The following is a 27,591-nucleotide window of genomic DNA, read 5'->3' as shown; positions in this document are numbered from 1 at the left end:
TCCATTGTTTTTTAGTTTGTTTAGTGTTCAAGAAATAAAATATTGAATTGTTAAACACCACAAGTACCCTATAGAAAATAAATAGCAAACAAAATTGCGCTTTTGTAACGTGTACAAAATGTACATAAACCTCGACAATACTTTAATCATATGCTATTGATAATTGTTATTTAAGGCTATTCGAAATATCTTCAGCTTTTTACCCTTTTAAAAATGGATGAAATACAAGTTACTGGGTTTTAAATTCATACGATTTGACATCAGATATGCACAATAAACACGAGTGTTTCAATCATATTTGGAAAATACAAGTTCAAATGACTTCAAAGACGGTAAAATAAAATAAAGCCTTTAAAAAATCAATTTAAGTATATTGCGTCCCTTTGAAGACAAATTCTAAGATCATATTACAGTCATAATTTGATAACTTTTCAGAATAGGTTTAAACTTCTACGTGTACATCAAAATTTCCAAACCAAATCTTTATAAAAATAAGGAGATGTGGTATGATTGTCAATGAGACAACTATCCACCAGATTTCAAATGACGTGGAAGTAAGCAATTATAGGTAACCGTACGTCTTTTAACAATGAAAAAAAAACAATTGGGTATAGTCAGCTATAAAAGGCTCCGACAGAAAAACAATTCAAACATGAAAACTGACGCTCTAATTTATACCAATTCAATTTACAAAAAAACATTTGTCAGACATGAACCAACGACAACCACAGAATAACAGTCTATTGGCTTTGTACAGGCTCATAGGAATGTGGCAGTATATATGTATAACAGAATGAAGTAAAGGTTTTATTTATTTGTGGTAACGGAATCACCGACTTATAATTAATTTACCAGTTTCACATAGAATACTTTCAATGAAATCTAAGTGTTACTACAGACACGGGCATAGTGAATGAGTTGGGAAATATACATATCGTATGAAAGGATCATAGGAACATCGCAGCCCCCAAAGGAAAACCAGCAAAAGGAAACGAAAATTGTATGCCGTGTCATCAATTCTTCTATAAGTTCTCTCCATTTAAACGACAATGTTTTGACAGTGGCGACAGGTTTGAACATCTTTGACTTAATATAAACTTATTATAATAGCTTACCTTTAAAATTGAAATCAAATTGCCTTGATTTGTTTTCCAACTTTTTTAGGATGTTTCCTCTACCGTTGAAATTAAGATAGTTTATGACAATGGCTACACATTTTACAACGAGTTGATTTTTATAAAAATCAATATCATTTATATGAATAGATAGCTGAGCGGGAAACAATCAAATGTGAATTAACTTTTGACCTTGTACAATTCTACAATAAGACTCCTGCCAGAGGCACCAACACGCAACCCGTGTTGACAGAGTTCCAGGATCCTAGCAAGAAAATGACACCTAGCATCACTCGTTATGAGTTACAATATGAAAGGGTGAAGTTGAGACCCTTCAAAACTCTCCACAATTTTATGTGGCATAATCATACCCGTTTTGTGTCTAATGTCTCTGTAAACTTAGTTATTTTATGTTCATTTCTATTTTATCCTTTCAATGTTAAATGCTTCGATATAGCAGTTTGTGCTGCTGGTGCAAAACACAAATTTCAATCAATCTGATATTCTTAAAACATCATTGTCTCAAACAAAATAGACGCGGAACCTAGCAAGTCAATAATGTTTTAGTCAATATGCAAAGTTCATAGATATAGTGAGATATAAATGACGCTCAAATGTTATGTGCAGCCAACCAAAAGAGCCTAAGTTGATTGCTGTGTATATCAGAGTGTTTCCTACTTACCATTACATACATAAAGAGACGTAACTCACAAAACATGGGGAGATGGGCATCCAATTGCTGATATAACAAATTTTGCTCTTTATAACTGAATTTCTCGAAAATGTAAACAACCCCAAAAAGTCATGATTCGCTTTCAATTGTGTAAACACGTATTCCAGGGAGTTCTTGTGTACTGAACAGTAAGCATAACATGCAAAACTTGGAACAGTTTCTGTCTCTCATTCCATGCAATACTTTTATAAACCACACAAATCAAAACGTCTACCCTAAACATGCACAACATGGTGCATTTTAAAAATGTATGCATGTCCTATCTTAATTTCCTTCTGAACTTTAAACTCTAAACACTGATCGAACGTCAAAATGAAAAGGAACACAAAAACTGTTACTCGTAGAAGCAGCACATGCATTGAAACGAAATAGCACAAATTACGATATTAAAAACTTTGGTAAAAGCAACAAAAACCCCTCAAAAACAAAAGTATGGACAAATTTCGTGTGATCTGGAAGGGTAAGCAATTTCTGCTACAGAAAAAATGTAGTGACATCCGTCGTGTTGTTTATCTGGTGATAAGTTGCATTCAGAGCTGTCACAATCGACGAAAAATTAGACTTTCCCCCACATCAATATTTTTGTATAAGACATCTTTTAGCCAAAATATCTTTTTAGTAAGGTTAAGGCTGATAACTAAATAAGACAAGACCTCAAAATGAGGCTATTTTGTAATTAAATGCAAGAAGTTTTAAATTCTACATTAGTATGTTAACTATAATTCAAAATAGTGAAAACTGATATCTGACAGATATATGTCGTGTACACTTCTTCAGAAAGTTATTTAATCATAACTTGATAAAATTTCTTCGAATTCAAGTGGCAAAAAATGAAACCCTATCATTCCTTCACCTTTTCTTCTGCAACAGATTTTTAAAACCTTGAATAAAATGATTAAATTAAATGTCGTTAAAAGAATACTATGTGAGATATCAATTTATCGTCCTTTCTTGTCATATTTCCAGATTATTTTTTTCTTTTTTCATCATGATACTATGATGGATTTTCTTAATTTCAGCTTTTTTTTTAGAATAGTTTATCTCGTCTGAATATACTTCTATAAAATAAGATTATAATTTCATAGTTTTTTAATGCAGTCATTAACTATCATTCTGTGATATCTTCAAGCAGTAGGTATTATACTGTAACAGTTTTAACTCTTTTTAAAGAAAGTAAACTTGATTAAATAGATAGATGCAGCGAAGATAGTTTTAAAAATGTTAAAATATTTGTTTTGATATCATTAATAAAACGAATATTCTTCTAGTACTTATGAAGTTTATTGGTACTATTGGAATAAAATATAATTGCAGATAATTTGTCTTTTGTAGTTTATAAAATTTAAATACCTCTTTTGGGAAAGGATCATATCTAAAGATGATAATTAGACATGAAGAGAAGAAAAGAACTCACCATTGTTCCAGGTAAGGGGAGGGCTGGCGCCTTCAAACTAGTTTAACCCCGCCACATTCTATATGTGCATGTGCCAAGTCAGGAGCCTGTAATTCAGTGGTGGTTGTTGTTTGTTGCTGTTTATCATATTTGTTTTTCGTTTGTTGTTTTGTATAGTGTGATCTTGTGTTGTGTTATTGCAATACTGTCCTATGTTAGGAGGAAGGTTTGGTGCCATCTAACTAGTTTAACCCCGCCACATTCTGTATGTGCCTGTCCCAAGTCAGGAGCCTGTAATTCAGTGGTTGTCGTTTGTTTTTGTATATTATATTTGTCTTTCGTTCATTATTTTGTATCATTTGAATTGTTTTACATTTGTCATTTCGGGGGCCTTTTATAGCTGACTATGCGGTATGGGTTTTACTCATTGTTGAAGGCCGTACAGTGACCTATAGTTGTTAATTTCTGTGTCATTTGGTCTCTTGTGGAGAGTTGTCTCATTGGCAATCATACCACATCTTCCTATTTTTATATCAGTACAAAAAATGTCCTGACAAAAAAAAGTTCTGCGGAAATTAAAAAAAATTATGTATTTGGAATTTCATAGAAGACAAAATAAATGAGCAAAACATAAAACCTTGATGATGATTTTATTTAACTTACAACAGGAAACTGTCTTAAACAAATATCCGGAGGTCTCCGTTATGAAGTTACATAAAACATTTTTATGCGTTTTTCCTATCTATAATACTAAATGCGGAGACCTGTTTTTGTGTGTCACTTCTGCGTATTCAGCCGTTAAATTATATACAATGTTTATGAGTTTTTTCCTATGTAAACTAAATACACCTTGTATCTTCGAAGTTCATTAGTTAAAGTATGAAAATGGTATCATTCACTTTAAAAACTGGGGTGTTCCTTGGAATCATAGTGGTATTGGTGAATTCAACAAGTATTCAAAGTAATACTGAGTATCCTCTACTGTTGTAAATTCTTTTTTATATTTATTACATTTGTATAACCAAATCATGTTCGTTCATACTTGAGTGCAAATTCGTTTCAATTGAACTAGACAAGTCTTAAATTTTATGTCATCTTTATTTCAAGTTGCATATTTTGTGAGAATTTTTACCGTGGCAGTTTATTACTATTCGAGGACCAATTACAATTTATCATCATTGAAAAATTAGTGGTAACTTGCAGTTACTGAACCTCTTTTCTTTGTTAAAAGAGAGATTTTTAATGACTGTCCGATGTGCTTTATCTAAATGTTTGTTTAAATTTTCAACAATTACTCATGTGAAGAGTGTTACAGGAAAATATCTAACGAATTTCGGACGGAACATGCACAAGGTCATGTTTTTCTCTGACTGTTAATGACGTCTGTAAACTAAATCCATTGGAGGTTGGATGTGATATTCTAGTCTTAGAGACATGATTTTTTTATCAGTTGTTATTGGCTTTGAACTAGCTGTCAGTAACTGCGAGTACTCTCAGATCTGTACTTAGTGTCCTTTTTGTTGTTAGGGATGAGGGATGGATAGATACCCTGCCACGTCCGGTCTGTGTTTATGTTTGATGTTTTTCTGCTTTGTATCGATCTGATGAGTTAAGACTTTTTCAACTTATTTTTATATATAGAATAATCATACATTGTCTGGAAATATAGATTTTATTTGTACAAGGCTTAGAAACAGATAGAAGCGAGGCTGTGCCGAGCATTTCTATCCTGTTTTGAGCCGAGTACAAATAAAATTTATATTTCGAGACAATGTATGGTTATTCTTTATATACTGCAACTCCTACATCTGTTCCAAACGAAATATTAAGGATAATATTGCAGTCCCAGGTTAGGGGAGGGTTGAGCGCTCATAAACATGTTTAACCCCGCCACATTCTTTATGTGCCTGTCCCAAATCAGGAGCCTGTAGTTCAGTGGTTGTCGTTGGTTCATGTCTGTCATATTTGTTTTCGTTTATTGTTTTGTTATAAATAATGCCGTTAGTTAATTGAATTGTTTCATATTTTTCATGTCGGGGCATTTTATAGCCGACTATACGGTATGGGTTTTTCTCATTGTTGAAGGCCGTACGATTGCCTACAATTGCTTTAAGTTACATCCACTTTATTTGAACTTTGGTGGATAGTTGTCTCATTGGCAATCACACCTCATGTTCTTATTTTTATATTCATAACGGCACAAGTCGGAACAAAGAATAACTCGGACCAATTAAAATACAATTCGGAACCATTTATGGACGCCATTAATCAGGTTTTTTTCATTTTCTACTACATGTACAACTAATTAATTTGTGATAACATGATCAAAAAGGCTGATCATAAACTCATTGAAAATAATTAAGTTCATTTAATTCATTTTGGTTGCCAATTTATGGGCTCTTCATCGTCGTATTTGATATGGCATTCCAACTGTTTTTATTTGAGCGCCTCTAAATATCCACGATATTGAAGGTTTTACAAAAGAGGCCCAGGTTGCTAAATTACCTTTGTTAGAAAACACAGTCGCACCTAAACAGGTACATCTAGAAGTTTAAAACAAATATCTTTGTATGTCATACATATGTTCGTCATTTTTTTGCAAGATTGCTTCTAATTTGTAATAAGTACTAGTAGTTTTCAAGTTTGTCTTTGTTGTCTTTTAAGTACTAGTATATGAATGCATTTAATCCATTATATTTTATTCTGGATCTTCGCATGGGATATAGGAGGGTGTGGATTGAGTTTACAGAACAGAGAATAATAGGTAAAAAGTGCAGAAAAGGGGCCAAAAAAAAGAAGAATAGAGAAAAATAGGGCAAATAAATAAAGAATAGAGAAACATTACCTAAAAACTTAAAGAATACAAAAATGAAGGACATCCATCCAAACCCTCATATTCCTCATTGTCAGTGTTTTATATCTCCTTAGCTGTCAGGTGGAGGGGATATAGGGCCGATTGGCTGGGAATATGAGCCCATATCCCCTGTGAAGCCCGAATAAAAATAATACATTATACTTGAGTGTCCTGATTTTAACATTATTTGCCATTTTTCTCTTCGTTCTTGTTCACAGCGGCTATGGGCTCATTTCCCTGTCAATGTGTCCAATCAAATTTCCGGATCAGCCGGAATATTTCACTTCATTATAATGTAAGTTCATAGTCTTCGTGAATTTAATTCATGCAAAAAAAAATTTTTTTTATCTGGACAATGCTTTTAAGTATAGCTTGTGTATTTGATCCTAAATTATGCTGAATAATATGTAAGAAACTAATATGTTTGTTTAAATATTGCATAACTATCGGACTTAAACAATAAAAAATATTCTGTACAAAACTAAACATAAATATTTAAAAATAAATGTACAAAACTAAACATAAATATTTAAAAATAAATGTACAACATTTTATTTTTAGGTGGATCCTACACCAAAATTCCAATAGATTGTGGGGATATTGATATTAAAAAAGGAAGTGGTGTGTACATGATTTACCCGAGAGGCTCATTAGATGGCTTCAATGTATATTGCAATATGAAGGTAGAAAATGTAGGTGGTGGATGGACGGTGAGTTTACAAAAGCCTAATAACAAGAAATTTATTGGCGTCATATGGCTGTTGGTCAAATTCAAGGAAGAATTACTCATTTGTTTTTTTTTAAAGACGTGTATTTGGTCAACAGTTTGGAGACAAGATAAGTCGGATAAATATTTCTGTTCTTCATCTGAATATATATATATATACGTGCTACGTTTTTTCTGTTCACAGTTGGTAATTAAAAAACTAGATAATATGCCATTTGATAACTTGTGTTTGCAGAATCATGGAAGTAATATGGTCAATATTTGTTTTTTATAATATAATACTTCCATAGTAGAATTAAAAGAAACGCCGGATTCAAAGCGAGTTTAGCATATTATTTTGCTTCCATTTAAGATACCCCAATTCTATTAACATAAAAAATACCAATGTAAAATTGAGAATGGAAATGGGGAATATGTCAAAGAGACAACAACCCGACCAAAGAGCAGACAACAGCCGAAGGGTCTCCAACGCAGCGAGAAAATAGAAAATCCCGCACCCGGAGGTGGTCCTCAGCTGGCCCCTAAATAAAATTGTGTACTAGTTCAGTGAAAATGGACGTCATACTAAACTCCAAAACATATAAATGAACTAAAATTAAAAAACATACAAGACTAACAAAGGCCAGAGGCTCCTGACTTGGGACAGGCGCAAAAATGCGGCGGGGTTAAACATGTTTTGTGAGATCTCAACCCTCCCCCTACCGGTATACCTCTAGCCAATGTAGAATAAAGAAACACATAGACGGCGTGCACAAAGCTGAGTCCACAAACGTAACGTCTTCAAATTACGACTTCATTTACGACGTCGGCATTATTTCCCCTAGAAAACAAACGTGTAACAAAAACACTGGACACTTAGTTTATCACATCACTTTAAACATAAACGTTCAACATATCTCATTTTTTCCCAACAACAAAGTGCAGCAAAAGCACATTCTGGAACTATAAATAAACATATCCTAATAGCAGTGGAATGGAAATAATAAGCTACTATGTCGTAGACCCTATTCAGAAAATAGCGTTAAAACGTCATTTCTTTAAATTGTAACATAATAGTTAGACATTAAAACAATTCAGGGTACCGTTTCACAAAGCCTTCGTAAGTCTACGTGTCATCGTACGTTCATCGTAAATAAATCGTAGGTTTTACAGCCGTTTCACAAAGCCGTCGTGCTATACCCAGTCGTATCTCGATCGTAGTTTTTCCGCGAATATGAACTAAACCATATCTAAGATGGCTTTATTCTCGATCAAGATGCTGCAAATGTTAGAAGACGAAGAAGAATCTTCAATATTAGAACCACACTTTCTTCGTTTGATCATTTTGAAAATGAAATGGATATTGTATCCAGATACAGACTGGATAGACACAGTATCAATGAAATAACATTGGCAATAGAACCAGATATAAAACATGATACAAATAGGTCCCATGCACTTACTCCTGAAACGCAGGTTTTGTAAGCTTTGCGCTACTCACTGGTTCTCCGGTAAAGCGCCAATTTTATGACGCTGATTTGTTCCACCGTAACAAAGCAAAACTAACGACTTCGAGTTGTATACCCGTAGCTTGTTATACTTATATCTGAGATTTTTATATTTCTTTATTATCTATATTTTTAATTTTTTTAAAGTTTAGTACATATTGCACAACGATAGTGATCGTACCGGTACGGCCGTCATAATGTTTTCTTCGTAAACCTGTAATTCCCGTTAACGGATAGAAGACCAAGCAATATTAAATATTTAGCACAACATAGAGTGTGGTATGAGTTAAATTTGATTATAAGGTTACCATAAATAATTTTGTTTATAAGGTTACCATACTGAATAATTTTGTTAAATCGTCATTTATTCCAAATCATATCAGTCTTGAAAACTAAACAAAGTTGAAAACTGCAGAGATTTGTTAAGCATGTAATCTCCGTGGAATGGTATATCCTAAACAAACACCTATTTTGAAAATAAATTCTACATCCAACAGATCGATATCGGTGTCAACATTCAATTTTAATACAACTTCTATCTTCAGATTCAAGCATTATGTTTTATAAATGACGAAATCATCGAAACGTAATCTCCGTGGAATGTAATCTCCGTTCACGTTTTTGTGAAGAGTGCTTTCTTTCACGTCCGCACTTCTATCGAGTATGGCATGCCAAATAAACATTTTAGATAATAATTACGGATGGCGAATATATATAAATTACAGATCAATAACTTACATTGTAATTCAGACGACATAAGAAGACACCATGTGACAATTTTAATTAGTCAATTGTTTTAGTGTAACAGAGTTGCTTTTTTTCTTAGATCTACAAAAAAAAAAAAAAAAACACACAAAAAAACAAACTGGATGTTTTTATATCAATATTAATGCAACTAAATAATTTTAACCCGTTTTCAATATTAAAGATCTGAAACTTTTATTATTAATATAAATTTGATACCGAATTTAATACGATTAAACATTATGCAAGTAGTCATAAAAATTGCTCTGCCTACTGAGTTTAATAAATCATATTGCACAGGGAGAGAAGCTTTTAAATACTTTCTTTCATTAAAAATGAAATTACGACGTCGGCTGAGAGGGCATGGTATATATTGTCCGTTACATTTATTAACAACACCTTGTACAAATATTCTTTTCGAAAATAAAAACAGTTAACTAGAACAAACAAAACTATCCGTCACAATGATATATGAGGGTCTGGTTTAGGGGGGAAAAGGGGGGGGGGGGGGGGTGGGGGGGTTTTACATTTCTGTATTCTGTAATTCTTTTTGCCATTTTTCTCTATTCAGTAAGTTCTGTAAATTCTTGTGTTCAGACCGTGCATATGAAAATTTCCTGTTGTATCATGATTTTGACATGCTATGATCTTTTTGTCTGTATCAACGACATATAAATATTTGAATCTACATTTTAAATTGATACAAAAAATCAAAATTCTCTGATCTATAGATTTTCATAAATGGAGTCTAAAATATATCCATAATAAATGCACTGTATCAAATGCATATATTAGAACAACTACTTATAAACTGCTACGCGTCGCATACTATGTATAGAGACATGCATCATAAATCTTAGTTAAAAGACAAATTAAAAAAAAAGAATTCTAAAAGCTTTCTTTGACAAATTTTATACTAACTTCATTTTAACAAGTTTAAATTACATTTTATTAAATTAGAGCTAAGAACTGTTTGTAATGTTGTAAATTTAATTCGTTTGAAATTTTTATTCAAATACGCTGTTGAAGATAACTAAGCGCCAATAAAATACAATAATTTTGTATTTTATAAATTAGTGTCTTCGATAATGAAAAATTCGTCATCGAACAGTCTCATTATCATGTCGGTATTCGAAATGACTCGTTTCATTGTTATTACAAAAAATAGGTCATAATAACATGACAGAGTTTTTTTTGCTTCAGAATGTTCTAGATAAATATACAAAAAGCAAAGTTTAGACAATGTACCCTCATAAGCCTGGAAGTGGCTAGTCACATATAGTTAACGGCGTTTTTCTCACAATGATGTTCTACCTCCATAAGCCTGGAAATGCCGTGGCGGGTCGCATATAATCAATCCTTCTGACTTCATAAATTTTGTTAGAGAGTCGGCTGAATTAAGACGTTATATGATGAAAATTAATTAATTTCCTTCCGTGAAAATGCATCGCATGTACAATAAAAAATCGCCCCTACAGTGAAAATGAAAGTCTAGTATCATTATTCGACAGTAAACATGAATCGCATAACGAAAACAGCATAGTGGAATTTAATTCAATATCAACAAGCTGAATAACAAAACCTGTTTTAAGTTATACAACATTAATAATTATGTTAAAAGGTACATTTTTCTGCCATTGAAACTTAACTGCTGCTTTTAAATCTCTTGCACGCTCTGTTCGTGAACTATTCTTAATATTTATCTATTTGTGTATCAATTTTACACCTTGATGGCTGTAGGCGCGATGAAAACCCGTCCGCATCTCATACCTATATCATGAATTTATAAAAACAGTATACATTATATCTCATTTCTTATTCTATTCAAAAATCATGAATTTGTCGTCTGTTTATTTATCATTCTACATTAGAAATTCATAACGGATACAGTGAAAATAGTATTTCAGGATTCGCACATTATATACACTGGTTTTGTTTATTTTTATTGGACTTTCTTTTAATTCTTTTTCAACGACAACGCATGCATTTTCTTATTTCTTGTTTGAAAATTCTTCTCTAGGTCATAAATCTGCATGAAATATTTGCCACTGTACGTTCAGAAAACATCAATCAATCAATCACATCTCCTCTAAAATTGCAGTACTATAATAACTTTAGACATTATCAAATAATTGTTGAAAAATTCGTTTACTCCTTTGATCAGATATAAACACGTCTCGTCACTCTCCAATTATTTCAAATTTCCGATACAAAGAAAAAAAGTATTATTGAATATCAAAGGAAGTAACCTATCAAAGATACAAGGCTTGTTTTTCGTCTACAAATGAAAAACATACAAACACACCCACTCACCTGATTCGCTCGTCTTCACAAATATAAAAATTCAAAATATAAAAACAATTATAAACAAAATAAAGGATAAGGTCACCCCGGATGCCGCACAAATGCCAAGTCAACGAACGAGAAACCGAAAAGGACATACTTGGATTCCAAAACCGATACCGCTAAATGCCCAGCTGTATTCCTGGTAGAGGAAAGCCAAAAATCCTACAATAAAGCATCTCGGAAAGAAACTACCGATCCATTAGTGGAACAACAGCTTAAACCCTCAGACATCAAATAGATTGGTCTGATCTGACCACATGTCTCAAACAAACCTGAAAATATCTGCAGAAATTTTCCTCAACAAAGAAATATAATCCAAAACATAGAATATAAGATGTAAGGATAACAATATTTATCCATGAAACCAATTTGGCAAAACAATTTCAATGATGTTGACGGATTCTCTCTGCAAACATTTTCACGTCCGCTATCATCGGCGTGCTCGACTCATCGATCTGTGAAAGAAGAGTGTGCCATATTCCGATGTAAATAAACTACGATTCACACCTCCTGTTTACAGCTAGAGTTCCGTTTTACGATACACTTACGATGATACACAGTGCGTAACTTGCGATCAACTTAGTAGTCCTTTACGATGCCTTTGTGAAACACACGTAACGGGAACGTAGAACCACACGTAAACGGATCGTAAAATGATACGGTGATCGTAAGTTAAGAAGGCTTTGTGAAACGGTGGCCAGGTGTTCAGACTGGACTATTGAATCATTCATATTTTGCAGATTTTTTTAAACTTCTTCTTATGCACATTTGGAATATCAAGTTATTTTGAAATAAAAAAGATAGCAATTACATATTTTTTATTACAGATTCTTCCATTTCGAATATTAATCCTTCAAAATTGCTACGTCTTACACATACCGAACTACATTCCACCATGGCCGTTTTTTTTTTTGCGGCGAATTTCGTATGACGTCATAATCCGAATCCCGGAAATTCTATTTAACGAAAATGCGGGAAAATATGTTGAATTTGTATAAATTTTAGGTCAAAAACTCTATTTTATGCTTTTTAAATGTTATTTAATGTTACAAGTTTCACATATTTCTGCCGTTTTCTCTATGTTCGTTTCATACTTTATAGATTTAATTTTGATAACCTTACTAGTAATGTGGATTTTAATGGCTAGCATGCATCATTTTGTCATAAAAAAAACTTCCTTTTTAAAAAATATTTTAAACACGGTTGTATAAAACTACTTTTAAAAGCGCATTCTACAGTTGCCGTCAACTTTGTGCACGCCGTCTTAGCAATACGCACAGTAAAACTCAGTTTAAAAGAAGTCCGAGTCCGATGTCAGAATATGTTCACGCAAAGGCCACATTGGATTAAATCTTTGCTACAAGCGTTGCTTAAATTTCAAGTCTTTGTTAACTTGATAAGCAGAATAATTAGTATATTTAGACCAGAGATAAAATAGGAATGCTGCCATTCACTATTATGCTCATTCATATGACTATGTGAAATACCAGCCTCGGTTGAAGACTCCCCTTTCCACTTTCATTGTAAGTCATACAAGATTTTCCTTACTTTTATTACTAAGTTTTCTTAAAAGGCGACGCACTGTATAAAGATGTTCTAACTGAAGTTTTCCGAGTTTCTTTTCTTCTTCATAAAAACCAAGAAGCAGAAGATACCAAAGGTACAATCAAAAACCACCTCGTCTTGAGGTGCTGCATCTATGTGCCAAATATCAAAACCACCTCGTCTTGAGGTACTGCATCCATGTGCCAAATATCAAAACCACCTCGTCTTGAGGTGCTGCATCCATGTGCCAAATATCAAAATATGTTAAAGGATAAAAAAGTTAAGTTCCAGACACAAAAATATAAAACAAAATAAAACTGTATTTTGACTTTGAGGTCAAAGGACAAGATCAAAGGGTTGTTATAATTATTTGCGACCCCGTCTTATGGTGGTAATACACCAGAGGTCATTCACCTTCATGCCAAATTTCATAAGCCAGTGTCAAAAGATAAAAAAATATGCCCGGACAAAGTTGTATGAAAACCAGAAGAAGAAGCATGTTTAGCTTCGTCGAAGGGGAGACATAACAAATAATCAAACGATATAATGACAAAATTATGGATATTTAATTGCAGGTATTCCAAAGACGATTAAATGGTGCAGTTGATTTTTACAGAGGATGGGATGATTATAAAACTGGATTTGGTACTCTTGAGGAAGAACATTGGCTTGCTAGTTTTTTTGTATTGTTTTATATAACAATGTTTATTTGTAATATGTTTGTACCACATTTTCATTTACGTAATGAGTTTTTTTTTACAATAAACAGCTTTAGGTCGTTCTGATTATTGCACATGTAAGAACGATCCGATCGTCTCGATCTATTCACTAAAATGTATATGTTTAAATTACATATCTTTGAATTTGCCTTAGATACTTACCATTGAGACGAAATTTTGTTAATAATTTGAACTAAAGGTGATATGAAATAATTGGCTCTTTGTAGTGTATCCTTTGGTACTATATTTTACTGTTGGGAATCTTTTGATTTTAAGTTGGTGAGTCTCGTGTATCACATGATCAAACATTTTTTCATACATGGATATTGTGCTTTACAATATACAAAACAATCCAACCTTATTTATATGTTCAAAGACGTCTGAAGAACCTGTGTCGGTGTTGTTGGGACACTGTAATGTACCATTGCCAGACTTTCTGTATTGATCCGCGACTTCGTTGTCGCCTCCGCCTCATTTTACTACACTGACATGGCTTGCAGTCTTCTGAACGACCAAGCTCTGTTAAATATGATTAAAAGCATCTTAAACCCAAAATATAATAGCTCCTGTCCGACAAACTTAAACAACGACAGACTTTTATTCAAATGCTCAGGAATGGCCACCAAATCCACAAGTCAGCCGTAAGATCCGGGTGAGACCAAATGTCGATAGTCAACGGCATTAATAATTATTCCAACAGTATCGTATCTTCCGATATGCCCAGTTGTTTTTTTATTCTTTCTAAACAAAATTGATTCTCTATTTCCCTGTTAGAATAAGGTAAAAAATATAGGAGATATTTGGATCAATTTAGCATTTAATTTAGGTTTGTTTGAAATATTGTACAAGGTATGTTCGCTACCATCAAAATATATTTTGTTGTTTTTAACTACTATTATATATTTGCGGTTTCTAGTTTTGACACTGTTAATACTGTAACTCACAAACTTCAAATCTTACAATTCCCGATCTAACAGTAGTTAACTTGAGAAAACTAATTGTCACGTTTTATTGCAGGCAACGAAAATCTTCATATTCTGACCTCCCAAGCCGACTATCAGCTATTAATAACAATGCAAGATTTTACAAATCGCACTGGATACGCTAAATATACAAACTTTAACATTGATGATGAAGCTGCGAAATATAAGATGACATGCTCATCCTATAATGGCAACGTTGGTAAGTTTATAAATGACATACTATGTTGGTTAGTTTATACAAATAGTTGACATAATTTTGATAGGTTTATAGGCTACATACTTATCCTATTTTGGTAGGTTTATGAATGACATACTTATCCTATATATGATATACTAATCCTTTATTAGTAATAGTGGAAGATGTAGAGGAAAAATACTCGTCCTATCCCAGTAAGTAGGTTTATAGATGGCATACTCATCCTATGGTTGGGGTTATGATGGTAGGTTTATAGATGACATATTCATTCTTTGTTGGTAATGTTTGGTAGGTTTATGGATGATATATATGTCCTATGTTGGTAATGTAGGTAGGTTTATAAATGATCATTCTATTATGATCCATTATGGTAATGTTGGTAGGTTTATATAATACTTACTCTTCATATGCTGATAATAATGATGGGTATGATATCTATCCCATTTTGGTGGGTTTATAGATGTCAGACTCATCCTATACATGTAATATTGTCTATATATGATGATAATCCTATGTATGCAATGATGGTAGTTTAATGGGAAACATTCTCAACCCATGTTGGTAAGTTTATAGATGACAAACTCATTCTATGTTGGTAATTTTGATAGTTCTATAGATGACACACAAAAATAAGAGGATATGGTATAATTGCCAATGAGACATCCCTGAACCAAAGACTAAATAAGGTGGAAGTTTACAGCTATAGATCATCGTACGGCCTTCAATAATGAGTAAAACCAATTCCGCTATAAAATGCCCGAAATAACAAAATGTAGAAATAATCCAAACGACAAAACTAGAAAACAAACTATAAAATTCAGTTGGAAGAACTCATCAGATTGAAACAAAGCACAAACACAACTAACAAAAACACCAAAGACACAAAGTACAAACCTGAGAGTATTCTGTAGTTACTTAAAGCTAGTTCAAAGCCAATAACAACTTATAAAAAATCATGTATCTGAAACTGATATATCAATCATTGAACATCCAACAACCAATAGATTTAGTATAAAGACGTCATTTACACTCAGAAAAAAACATGATATTGTGCAATGCCAAAATATAGGTATCTACAGAATATAGGACCGTGAATGTTGGTAGGTGTATAGCAATAATACAGTAGTTGGGCTTTAACTTATTGATAACAAAATCAATATTAGTACCGATAAAAAACATTTTCAAAGATCTTATTACAGTGTTAAATTGGTGACCTTTTAAGGTAAGTTTATTCAAAGGACCGATAAGATTACCCGGATCGTATTTTAAGTTTACGGGCTCGATAAACAACATCACCGTAAAAATTAGGATGTGCTGTCCGTTAGTAATAAGTTTTCTACGTGTACAGCCAAACTTCCAACCCAACTTTTTGTATATATGAAAGAATTTAGTAAAGTAATGTGTGGTCACGAAATCCTTGACTTAATGATTTATCAGTAATATTTATCAAAGGTACCAGGATTACATAGATTGCGTTCATTGAAATCCATAATGATATATAAACACTATGTAAGTGTATATGTAAGATATGTAAAAAGAAATTAACAATAGGGAACACAAAATCGTCCCTTTTGTCGTAAATTTCTGTGAAGCGTTTCCCATGTAAAACTGAAATATATAAATCTAGGAAAGGACCGTTATTGCTGTGTATATTTGATTTATTTAAGTTAAGTTCCTTTGGGTGAATTCGGCAGAATATTTAAAAAAAGAATTCTTTAATATTTAACGAAAAAATATCATCAAGACACCGGTATTGTTGCTGAATTTTCAATTAGATTGAATTTAGTCGGGTCTTTACAGAATTTGGCCTTGCACTGTAATTACTGGCAATACAGGAACAAGTCTGCTATGAAAGGGGTGCAATTGAAACGATATTTTCCGGGTTTTTTTTTTGTTGTTGTGTAGTTTAGGTAATCAATACATAGTAGGGACTTTCAAATGTTTAAAGGAGGCCTTAATCTGAGATTTGATAATGATATGATTGTATACTATTTGATATGAAACTCTGTGGAGCGCACGGTTCTGAATGTAGAAGACTTTATAATTTCATTCTAAAGAACCTCTTGTAGTATTTCTAAAAGTCATACCACCACGACATTGTTGGCTGCTTTGTTGGCCGGTAGGAACACATACCGCTTAAGAAGTGTACTTAAAATTTGTTTCTTATTCTAGAAATAGGCGCATTATGTAACATTTAGTTAATTTCTAAATTAAATTCACAATATGTATACGTTATCGGATTTTCACAATTACAACAATTTTTACAATATGACGAAAAAGCGTCTTCAGAGACCTGACGGCACAGTTTCGAATCTATTATCGATGGAGGACGATATGTTGGTAAATTTTTTCATAAAGTTTTTAACTTCTCGGTTTGGACCATGTTGCGGTCCCTCGTAATAAAATGGCCATAGTCATATCTAAAATTTGATGATTGGCAGTCTCAAGTTGAAAGAGAATTATTTTCTATACTAACGTCTGATGTAACTGACGTATAATTAAAAAGTAAACTTCTACTGTTTTTTCTTGGGGGGGGGGGGGGGGGGTAATGTATACGAAATAAAAGGTGGTTCTATATTACCAAAATAGTGAGGTAAAAAAATTGAATGGTAGAGTCATACTCATCCTAAAATGTTGGTAGTTTTATTATAGATGACATACTCATTCTATGCTGGTAGGTTAATAGAGGACATACTCATCCTATGTTGGTATGTTTATTGCTGGTATACTCATTTAACGCTTGCTCTATTGGTAGGTCTACATTTGATATACTCATCATATGTTGGCATTATTTTTTAGTTTAATATGCAATATACTATACTTAAGCTTGGAATGCTGGTATGTTTATAGAGGACATACTTATCCTATGTTGGTAGGTTTATAGAGGACAGACTCATCCTATGTTGGTAGGTTTATAGAGGATATACTCATCCTTTGTTGGTAGGTTTATAGAGGACATACTCATCCTATGTTGGTAGGTTTATAGAGGGCATACACATCCTATGTTGGTAGGTTTATAGAGGACAAACCCATCCTTTGTTGGCATGTTTATAGAGGATATACTCATCCTATGTTGGTAGGTTTATAGAAGACATACGCATCCTTTGTTGGTAGGTTTATAGAGGACATATTCATCCTTTGTTGGTAGGTTTATAGAGGACATATTTATCCTTTGTTGGTATGTTTATAGAGGACATACTCATTTTATGTTGGTGAGTTTATAGAGGATATACTCATCCTATGTTGGTAGGTTTATAGAGAACATACGCATCCTATGTTGGTAAGTTTATAGAGAAGATACGCATCCTTTGTTGATAGGTTTATAGAAAATATACTCTTTTTATGTTGGTAGGTTTATAGAGGACATACGCATCCTATGTTGGTAAGTTTATAGAGAAGATACGCATCCTTTGTTGATAGGTTTATAGAAAATATACTCATTCTATGTTGGTAGGTTTATAGAGGACATACTCATCCTATGTTAGTAGGTTTATAGAGGATATACTCATCCGAGGTTTGTAGGTTTATAGAAGACATACGCATCCTATGTTGGTAGGTTTATAGAGGACATATTCATCCTTTGTTGGTAGGTTTATAGAGGACATATTCATCCTTTGTTGGTAGGTTTATAGGGGACATACACATCATGTGTGGGTAAATTTATAGAGGACATACTCATCCTTTATTGGTAGGTTTTTATAGGACATATTCATCGTTTTTTGTTGGTAGGTTTATGGAGGATATACTCACACTATGTTGGTAGGTTTATAGAAGACATACTCATCCTTTGTTGGTATGTTTATAGAGGACATACTCATCCTATGTTGGTTGGTTTATAGAAGACATACTCATTCTTTGTTGGTAGGTTTATAGAGGACATACTCATCCTTTGTTGGTAGGTTTATAGAGGACATACTCATCCTATGTTGGTAGGTTTCTAGAAGACATACTCATTCTTTGTTGGTAGGTTTATAGAGGACATACTCATCTTATGTTGGTAGGTTGATATAGGATATACTCAACAATTGTTCGTATGTTTAAAGAGGATATACTCATCCGTTGTTGGTAGGTTTATAGAGGACATACGCATCCTATGTTGGTTTGTTTATAGAGGACAAACTCATCCTATGTTGGTAGGTTTATAGAGGATATACTCATCCTTTGTTAGTAGGTTTATAGAGGATATACTCATCCTTTGTTGGTAGGTTAGATAGGATATACGAATCCTTTGTTGGTAAGTTTATAGAGGATATACTCATCCTATGTTGGTAGGTTTATAGAGAATATACTCATCCTATGTTGGTAGGTTTATAGAGGATATACTCATCCTATGTTAGTAGGTTTATAGAAGACATACTCATCCTTTGTTGGTAGGTTTATAGAGGACATACTCATCCTATGTTGGTAGGTTTATAGAAGACATACTCATTCTTTGTTGGTAGGTTTATAGAGGACATACTCATCTTATGTTGGTAGGTTGATAGAGGATATACTCAACAATTGTTCGTATATTTAAAGAGGATATACTCATCCGTTGTTGGTAGGTTTATAGAGGACATACGCATCCTATGTTGGTTTGTTTATAGAGGACAAACTCATCCTATGTTGGTAGGTTTATAGAGGATATACTCATCCTTTGCTAGTAGGTTTATAGAGGATATACTCATCCTTTGTTGGTAGGTTAGATAGGATATACGAATCCTTTGTTGGTAAGTTTATAGAGGATATACTCATCCTATGTTGGTAGGTTTATAGAGGATATACTCATCCTATGTTGGTAGGTTTATAGAGGATATACTCATCCTATGTTAGTAGGTTTATAGATGATATACTCATCCTTTGTTAGTAGGTTTAAATAGGATATACTCATCCTTTGTTGGTATGTTTATAGAGGACATACGCATCCTATGTTGGTAGGTTTATAGAGGACATACTCATCATATGTTGGTAGGTTTATAGAGGATATACTCATCCTATCTTGGTAGGTTGATAGAGGATATACGCATCCTATGTTGGTAGGTTTATAGAGGACATATTCATTCTTTGTTGGTAGGTTGATAGAGGATATATATATCCTATGTTGGTAGGTTTATAGAGGATATACTCGTCCTTTCTTAGTAGGTTTATAGAGGATATACTGATTCTTTGTGTTAGGTTTATTATATAGATGAACATAAGCATCCTTAGTTGGAATTGTTGATAGGTTCAAAGATATTATGCTCATCCTAAAATGTTTTTAAGATGTACAATTCAAAACTCTATAACGTTTAATCAATATCGTCATCGGCATTCATTGTTTTTTTTAATGATTTTGTTGACTTTTTTCAGAAAAAGAGTTACTTTTCTATTGTTCTCATGTTAACGGTTTTGTCGCTGTTTTTGTCGTCATTTATAGGCTACCTTGATAAATGCATATATAATTTGTTTTACCAAGGCGATTCATTGGCTAGACAAAATGGGCAGAATTTTACTACTAAAGATCAAGATAATGACCAGTATGGACACAACTGTGCTAAATCTTTTAAAGGGGCCTGGTGGTACAAAGACTGCCATTCGTCAAACTTAAATGGACAGTATCTTAGCGGAACACACACTTCTTTTGCTGATGGTGTAAACTGGGAAACTTGGAAAGGTTATCACTACTCTCTCAAAGCGACACTGATGATGATACGTAGAAAGAAATGAATATTATTCGCTAAACATCCTCTGTATCGGAGTACTGTTTTTAAGTTACATTTGTTTTTTTTTTATTTCATAACAAGTACCTGATTTTGATACTTTCTGTTAATTTGGTCGCAGATATTATTGAAAAATCACTCATTGGTTATAATTATTGTGTTAAATATGATATGATTTACAGGAACATTGGACTGCTCATGCACGGCTTCACTAAATTATATGTTTAAGTACGTTAAAAAAAAATCAAATTTCCTTTTCTTATTACTAATTATCCTTGGTTATCTAGAAACATGAATTATATCTGTACTTTAATTGTGGAAAATGAACAGTTTCTAAATCAAAAGCGCATTCAGCAATTATATTTTTGTTCTTTGGAAAAAGATAACAATTTATTTTACTGGTAACAGAATAAGCGTGGGTTAAGGAAATAAGTTTGGCTTATGTACATAATAATTACAATATGCAACAGTGTTTGGGGTAACCGAGGATCTTTACGTCATACTTAATGAACCAAAGTATACAATGAAATCAAATCAAAAGGAAAAGTTTTTTTTTAATATCTTTACTGGTTTTAACTGCATCAAATTTTCCCAACCACTGGTGCCCACATGGTCTAAACAAAATACTGCTTTGTTTAGTAAGGGCTTGGAAGAAGATGTCAAACGCTATAACCTACATATATGTATGCTTACCCTACGACGTAAAGTATCTTTACAAAGCTAACGTAAGGTAGAAAACTTTACATTATTCTGTATACGTCTTGTTTGTTTTATTTTCCATTTTTATCAATATTTATAGTTAAATGACCTTATGAATATAGATCCAACTTTGATAAGCTTTGACATCGTTTTCTCTGTTAGGCCAGGTTCTCTGTTAGTAGAAGGTCAACGTTTACAGAATTTGTCATTAATAAAGGCAAAAGTAGTATACCGCTGTTCAAAAGTCATAAATCGATAGAGAGAAAACAAATCCGGGTTACAAATTAAAACCGAGGGAAACACATCAACTATAAGAGGAAAACAACGGAACAACAGAAACACTGAAGTGCAACAAAAACAAACGCCAATGCAACATACATAGAAACGAACTATTTGATAACAACTGCCATATTCCTGACTTGGTACAGGACATTTTAAGAAAAAAATGGTGGGTTGAACCTGGTTTTATGGCTAGCCAAACCTCCCTCTTATATGGTAATGTTAAAAATACCGTTAAAATGACAACATTACGTGACAGGAATACAGTACAAATAAATGCAAGAACACTCAGGAAAGAGAAATACATAAATAAATAATATAATAGTACATTTCGACATGTAAACCACAGAATAACAACGAACACCTAAAATTAATTTACGACAGTACACAAGTACAGCATAATAGAATTATGAACTGTGCGTCACACGAATGTACACAGAAATGTCATAAAAAGTCATTATTCTGATCGCGTCCTTATTTTAGTTAGACGCACCTTACGTTTTTGCCCTAGGAAAATACAGATTTTTCGTACAAAAAAAATACAATCTCTAGCGATTGACAAAAGTTAGGCATAAAAACTACAGAGTGGGGAATTTATATCATATTCGTTTTTCTATATAAATAACAAATCAAATCCCATCATTTATCTCCTGTCATTCAGACGAATTTGCAGCCAATTTTACTGGGATATATGTGTATGTTGAGATAATGTTTGATAGAGTCTTAACATGCGGCCTCAAAATTTAATGAGTTGGATACTTTTCATGTTACCATAACCTTTTTATCATTGTATAATGAAATTATTTTTTTTCTATCCTAATAAATAAATTGAAATATATTTTTCTTATGTACATGTATTTGATATAATATTATCCTATTTATTGTGTAGCTCTGAAACTTTACTAGAAGATGTAAACCTTCCCAGATCAATTTGTCACGGTCTCGGTGACTCAATACTAATATACTAGAACATTGTATTAAAGTCATATCAAACTTCAAATTTAAAAAAAAAAGTTGAATATGTTTTATATACTTAAATAGCAAAGTTTTACTATAAAACAAGTGTACGTGAATTTTCTTGTAAAAGGATAATACAAAAAAACTTTTAACAACTGCTAAGGAAACGTTTAATTAACAAATGGGAACGCATGGAAAATACAAAAAAAAAATCTTACCTCTATCAATTCACGTTTTGTCTCGTGCTTCACATGCTCTGTGTTGATTGTCAATTAATGTTGCCGAAGTTTAACGCATCGCGACATTGATAAACATATTCAACTTTTTTTTAAATATAGGCGTTATAGATTCGTTATAAACATAAATAAAAACGTGCATTCACAACTTAGTTTAGTATATATGAATGCATTGGTTCAATAATTTCGATAATAATAAAATTACAAGAAACTAGTTTCATATGACTTTAAACTGCCGAGCATTGAGTATCCTTGGGGACATGCTGTCTATAAGCAGTGTCATTGATCCAATATGAGTAGCGTAAAAATGCCATACACTTTATGCATATTGCAATGGTTTTTTCCTGGATTGATATGGCACGTTCTTGGCTAAACACTTGTAAAGCAATATCAAAATTTAAGCAGTGCAAGCTAAATTGATATTCAAAAAGTCCTTAGAAAATGCCCAAAACACTCCTGGTATATTCTTAACGACATTTTTGGGGAAAAATTACATTTGAAAAAAACCTCGAAAGATATGTCGAAGTTAAAAGTAACAACAACCAACACTTCTAAAAGTGACTTGCTTATCATACGTTTTGCTCATCAATGAAGACCGTACGGCGACTTGCAGTTTGTTTACATGCTCATTCGTTGTTCGATGGTTGATAATGACAATCACATAAAATCTCCTTATTTCCATATCGGAACAAGGACAGCAGTATTTGGGCAATTAAGGTACTTTTATCATACCAGTCTTCACAGATAACCAAGTCAGTTTTAGCAAAATAAAAAGACAAGAAAAAAAAACTTTAAAAAAACTGATAAAACACAGATAAAGATACATATTAAGATGAATTTTGAAAAGAAAGGGACACCAGAAATGTTCATATCTCCAGAGTCTGTCTTTAGTAATGCCAGTATCTGTCTACAGTAAATTTTCATACTGTAGTTTTGTTCGATAGCAAATTTTCATATATATCGTTAGTTTCTGTCTAAGGTAAATCATACTACCGTTAGTGTGTATCTACACGGTAAATACTTTTATTTCTTATGAAGCAAAAGAATCTTGTAATCTAATTGGTTGATTATACGGGTGTAAATCGCAAAAGTGTTTTTGCCAAAATTAAAAAAAAAATGTGTCCCTAAATTGTTTTTTGTTTCTTATTCTCGAAAAATAATTTTTTCGAAAATTCCCTCAAAAAATAAAAAAGGTAGTATTTGACAAAACACAGCAACATCGGTGTTTTTCAATTTTACACCCCGGTATAAAAACGAGTAAAGGAACGCTTTATACATCTGTGTCAAAAATGCATACACCCTTCGGCTGCGCCTCGGGGTGTATCAATTATCAACAACGGTGTAAAATTCTGTTCACCCCTGACAACACCAAAATAACTAATAATACCGCCAATGTATGTCTACAGTGAATTCTCATATCGCCAGTGTCAGTCTACAGTAAAATAGCATATCGCCATGCAGTGTCTGTCTACACTAAATTCTCATATCGCCACTGTCTGTCTTCAGTAAGTTCTATCATCTCTTGTGTCCATCTACAATAAATTCTTAGGCAAAGTCTTCTCTTGCCTTTATGTATTGATATTTAGATTGGCTTCCACGTAGGGAGTGATTGTTTGATTTTTATGGGGAAAAGGGAAAAGGGGAAAGGGGGTGTTAAAGAAGAAAACTCTAATCTTGCATTTAAAGGCCCCTGGATGACAAAATTTAAAACAATTCAAAAAAGGAAATCATAAACTTGGTTTATACTAAAACAATAAACATAAAAAGAGTTAAAGCAAACAGCAACCAACAACCAATCACTTGATTAAGGTTTATTATTTTGGACAGGCAACACTCACAAACAGGTTTAACCCCGCCACATTCTTTATGTGCTTGTCCCAAGTCAGGGGCCTGTAGTTCAGTGGTTGTCGTTGGTTCATCTCTGTCATATTTGTTTTCGTATATTGTTTTGTTATACACTAGGCCGTTAGTTTTCTCAATTGAATTGTTTCATATTTTTTTATGTCGGGGCCTTTTATAGCCGACTATAAGGTGTGGGATTTTTTCATTATTGAAGGCCGTACGGTTGAATATACATTTGTGCTTACATCCACTTCATTTAACTTTGGTGGATAGTTGTCTCATTAGCATTCATACTACATCTCCTTATTTTAATATATATAAAGAATATAGCGCTGCTAATTCCGTTAGTGAGTGCTCAACCTTCCTCCCCGTACATGTACAACATAGAGCAAACTGTAAAAGTCATTTGAAAAGGACTTGACTCATCAGATGTGTAATAAACACATTAAAAAACCAAAAACACAATTAACACAACTTTGACAAAAAACAACGTACTCTTCTGCTCATAGTTACTGTAAGATATTATCCCAGACTGAAATATCAATCAGTACATCTCAAATGGATTTAAAGTGAAAAGACGTCTTAAGCAGACGAGTCTCAAAAACGTAATTGTAGAGCCAAATATAGATATTGACAGGATGTTAACAACGGGATAGCAAGAATCTCAATCCACGTGAAAATTTTCACGTGAGTTTTACGTAAAAGCTCGTTGGAGGTGAATTTCAAATGAAATTTTCACGTGAATATTTATATCACAGGTATATTTTAAGTTCTTCCAGTCTCAGTGTCATGATAAACTTCGGACTGAGACTGGAAGAACTTAAAATATATCTGACTCAACAGTGTTACCAAAAACAACTAATTGATGATGGTATAAAAAAGGCAAAACGTTTGTCCATACAGGAACTTAGAACCCCGAAAAGAAACCAAACGGAAAATAAAATGATTCCCTTTGTATGCACATACGACCCAAAATTACCAAACGTATATAGTTTTATGCGATCAAATCTCCCGTTACTACACCAAAGCGAGAGAATGAAACAACTATCTCAAAAAACTTAATATACAGTCGCCGGCAATCTAAAAACCTAAAAAAAAAAAACACTTGTTGACACGCGCCAAATTCGACTCAATTCAGGATAAATATTCAGTAAAAGAGTGTGGGGATACTAGATGTGGTATCTGCTCAAAAGGATACAATTATTTAGAGACCGGCAATATGAAACGTTTCCTAAATGGAAAAACCTTCTATATAAATGCAAATATGACATGCAAGTCATCCAATTTTATTTATAGCATAACTAGTGTGAATTACCAAAAATTATATATAGGGCAAACCGATAACACTCTTTGTGAACGAGTACGTGTCCACATAGAACCATCAAACACCCACTATATCGGAACATTCCATTAAGTGAACATTTGGATCGATGTGGAGAAGGAAAATTTAAAATAATACCTTTCTATAAATGCAATAGAACAGGTGATACCTTCCGGGAAGTTTAAACCGACGTTAAATGCTAAACAAAAAGCAAATATATATATGCGCTGGACACAGTGCAGGCGGAGTTAATTGCGACGATGTCACAGAAGCAAGGGTTCGAATCCCACTGAGGGAGGAACATAGATCTAACATTGTTGGGCTGAATTTGAGACGAATCATATATATATATAAAGAAATATAGATCTTGTACCAAGCAGCAATTTCGAGAGTTACGACAAAGCACCTTACATATATCAAAATTATATTTGTTTAATATTCACATTACTTGTGTATGATCACGCCATGGACGTGGGGAAAATGTTAACACACTAGGAAATAAGTAGTCCAGTGAGTGCTCGTCTGTTAACGGGGAGTTTGGATACAATATCGTAGGTTGAGGGGGGAAATATGTTTCCTCATCATATTCGTTGTCATATTCGTCGGAAAATGTATCATCTTGGTTATCAGCTGAATTATTTGAGTTTAGTCCAAACTGGAGTGTAGTTTGCTTCAAATTAGATCTTTGACGGTTCTTTTTGTCACCTTTCTGACGTTTTTTATTTACTCTAGGTGCATACTTTTCTTTTAAGAGGTCGCAGTCATTCTTTTTTCCCAATATTACCTGAGCTGGTTTTTCATTCAAGTGACGCATGTCAGCAATACTTCCTTCTACTTCATCCGAGTTCATCACGCTGTCTATATGTGCAAACAGTGCAAATTCAAAATCCTCCATTATGCTTTCGTCACTGTTGCTATTAGAATTAACCGATTCGCTAACTTTGTCAGTTTTAAGGCTGTCTTTTAACTCTCCCTTTCCTGTAAACTCCAAATCAATAACGTTTGAAAGTTGACGTAAATGCTTGTTCGGAATTCCGCGTGTCTTTATCTTCTTTGGTTTTTCGGTGAATCCTTTTCTTGAACCTTTTTTGCATTTTTCAATCGCGATTTCTCCATCCGTTCGGTAATGCGTCCCTCTGTCGAACGGTCCCACTGGATTAATGTCAAACTCAAATATTTTTTCCTCCTTCTTTCTCAAAAATAAGTGATTGTTTTCGTGTTCATATAGTTTAGGCACATTTTCTGTGGTGTCTCCACATCCATGTGCATGATCTAATCCTACAACTTTCTTATTCACTGCAGAATTTGTTGGTTTTCGGCTTTTTTCAATAGCACGTATTTGTTTCGTTTCATCATTTGTTTCGTTGGCATGACTTTTTATTTGTTTATGGTGCTTCTCAAAGATTTCCGTTCTGATTACATTTAATTCTGGAATTTGGGTGGGAAGCTTCGGTTCAATTTTCCTCTCATCATTATTACCTTCATCTTCAAGTGCTTTTTGCGCATAGAGCATGAATGGTTTTGCTATTGAAATTATATAGATTCTAAGCGAATCCTTAAATGTGTCTTCTTTATGCGGCAAAGGCCCCATTTCTTGTTCAAATTTTGCTGAACATGAATCCACTTGTTGTCTGCATATCGCTATCACCTTGCTTTTGTGTTTAGAAACGTCAAAATTAGGCAGTTCACGTTTTAATTTTTTTTTAATTGTTTCTGCAAATCCACTTCTTCCTAGAA

The 27,591-nt window shown here is 33.2% G+C and overlaps 1 protein-coding gene and 1 long non-coding RNA gene across 2 annotated transcripts; both read left to right on the top strand.

The window, feature by feature from the left end:
- The first annotated feature begins 4,015 nt into the window (after positions 1 to 4,015).
- On the top strand, positions 4,016 to 22,336 carry LOC127734302 (fibrinogen C domain-containing protein 1-like). Its single transcript, XM_052244128.1, has 5 exons — positions 4,016 to 4,208; positions 6,657 to 6,805; positions 13,520 to 13,619; positions 14,681 to 14,845; positions 20,277 to 22,336. The coding sequence occupies exons 1-5, from the start codon at positions 4,121 to 4,123 to the stop codon at positions 20,525 to 20,527; spliced, it is 753 nt and encodes a 250-aa protein (XP_052100088.1). The 5' UTR covers positions 4,016 to 4,120; the 3' UTR covers positions 20,528 to 22,336.
- LOC127734304 (uncharacterized) lies at positions 17,658 to 18,777 on the top strand. Its single transcript, XR_007997509.1, has 3 exons — positions 17,658 to 17,684; positions 17,787 to 17,820; positions 18,195 to 18,777. It is a non-coding gene; the product is annotated as an uncharacterized LOC127734304 (long non-coding RNA).
- Positions 22,337 to 27,591: the final 5,255 nt, after the last annotated feature.

This window comes from Mytilus californianus, unplaced genomic scaffold (assembly GCF_021869535.1).
Source record: "Mytilus californianus isolate M0D057914Y unplaced genomic scaffold, xbMytCali1.0.p SCAF_3, whole genome shotgun sequence".
Taxonomy (NCBI): domain Eukaryota; kingdom Metazoa; phylum Mollusca; class Bivalvia; order Mytilida; family Mytilidae; genus Mytilus; species Mytilus californianus.
This window is presented reverse-complemented; position numbering and strand designations above follow the sequence as displayed.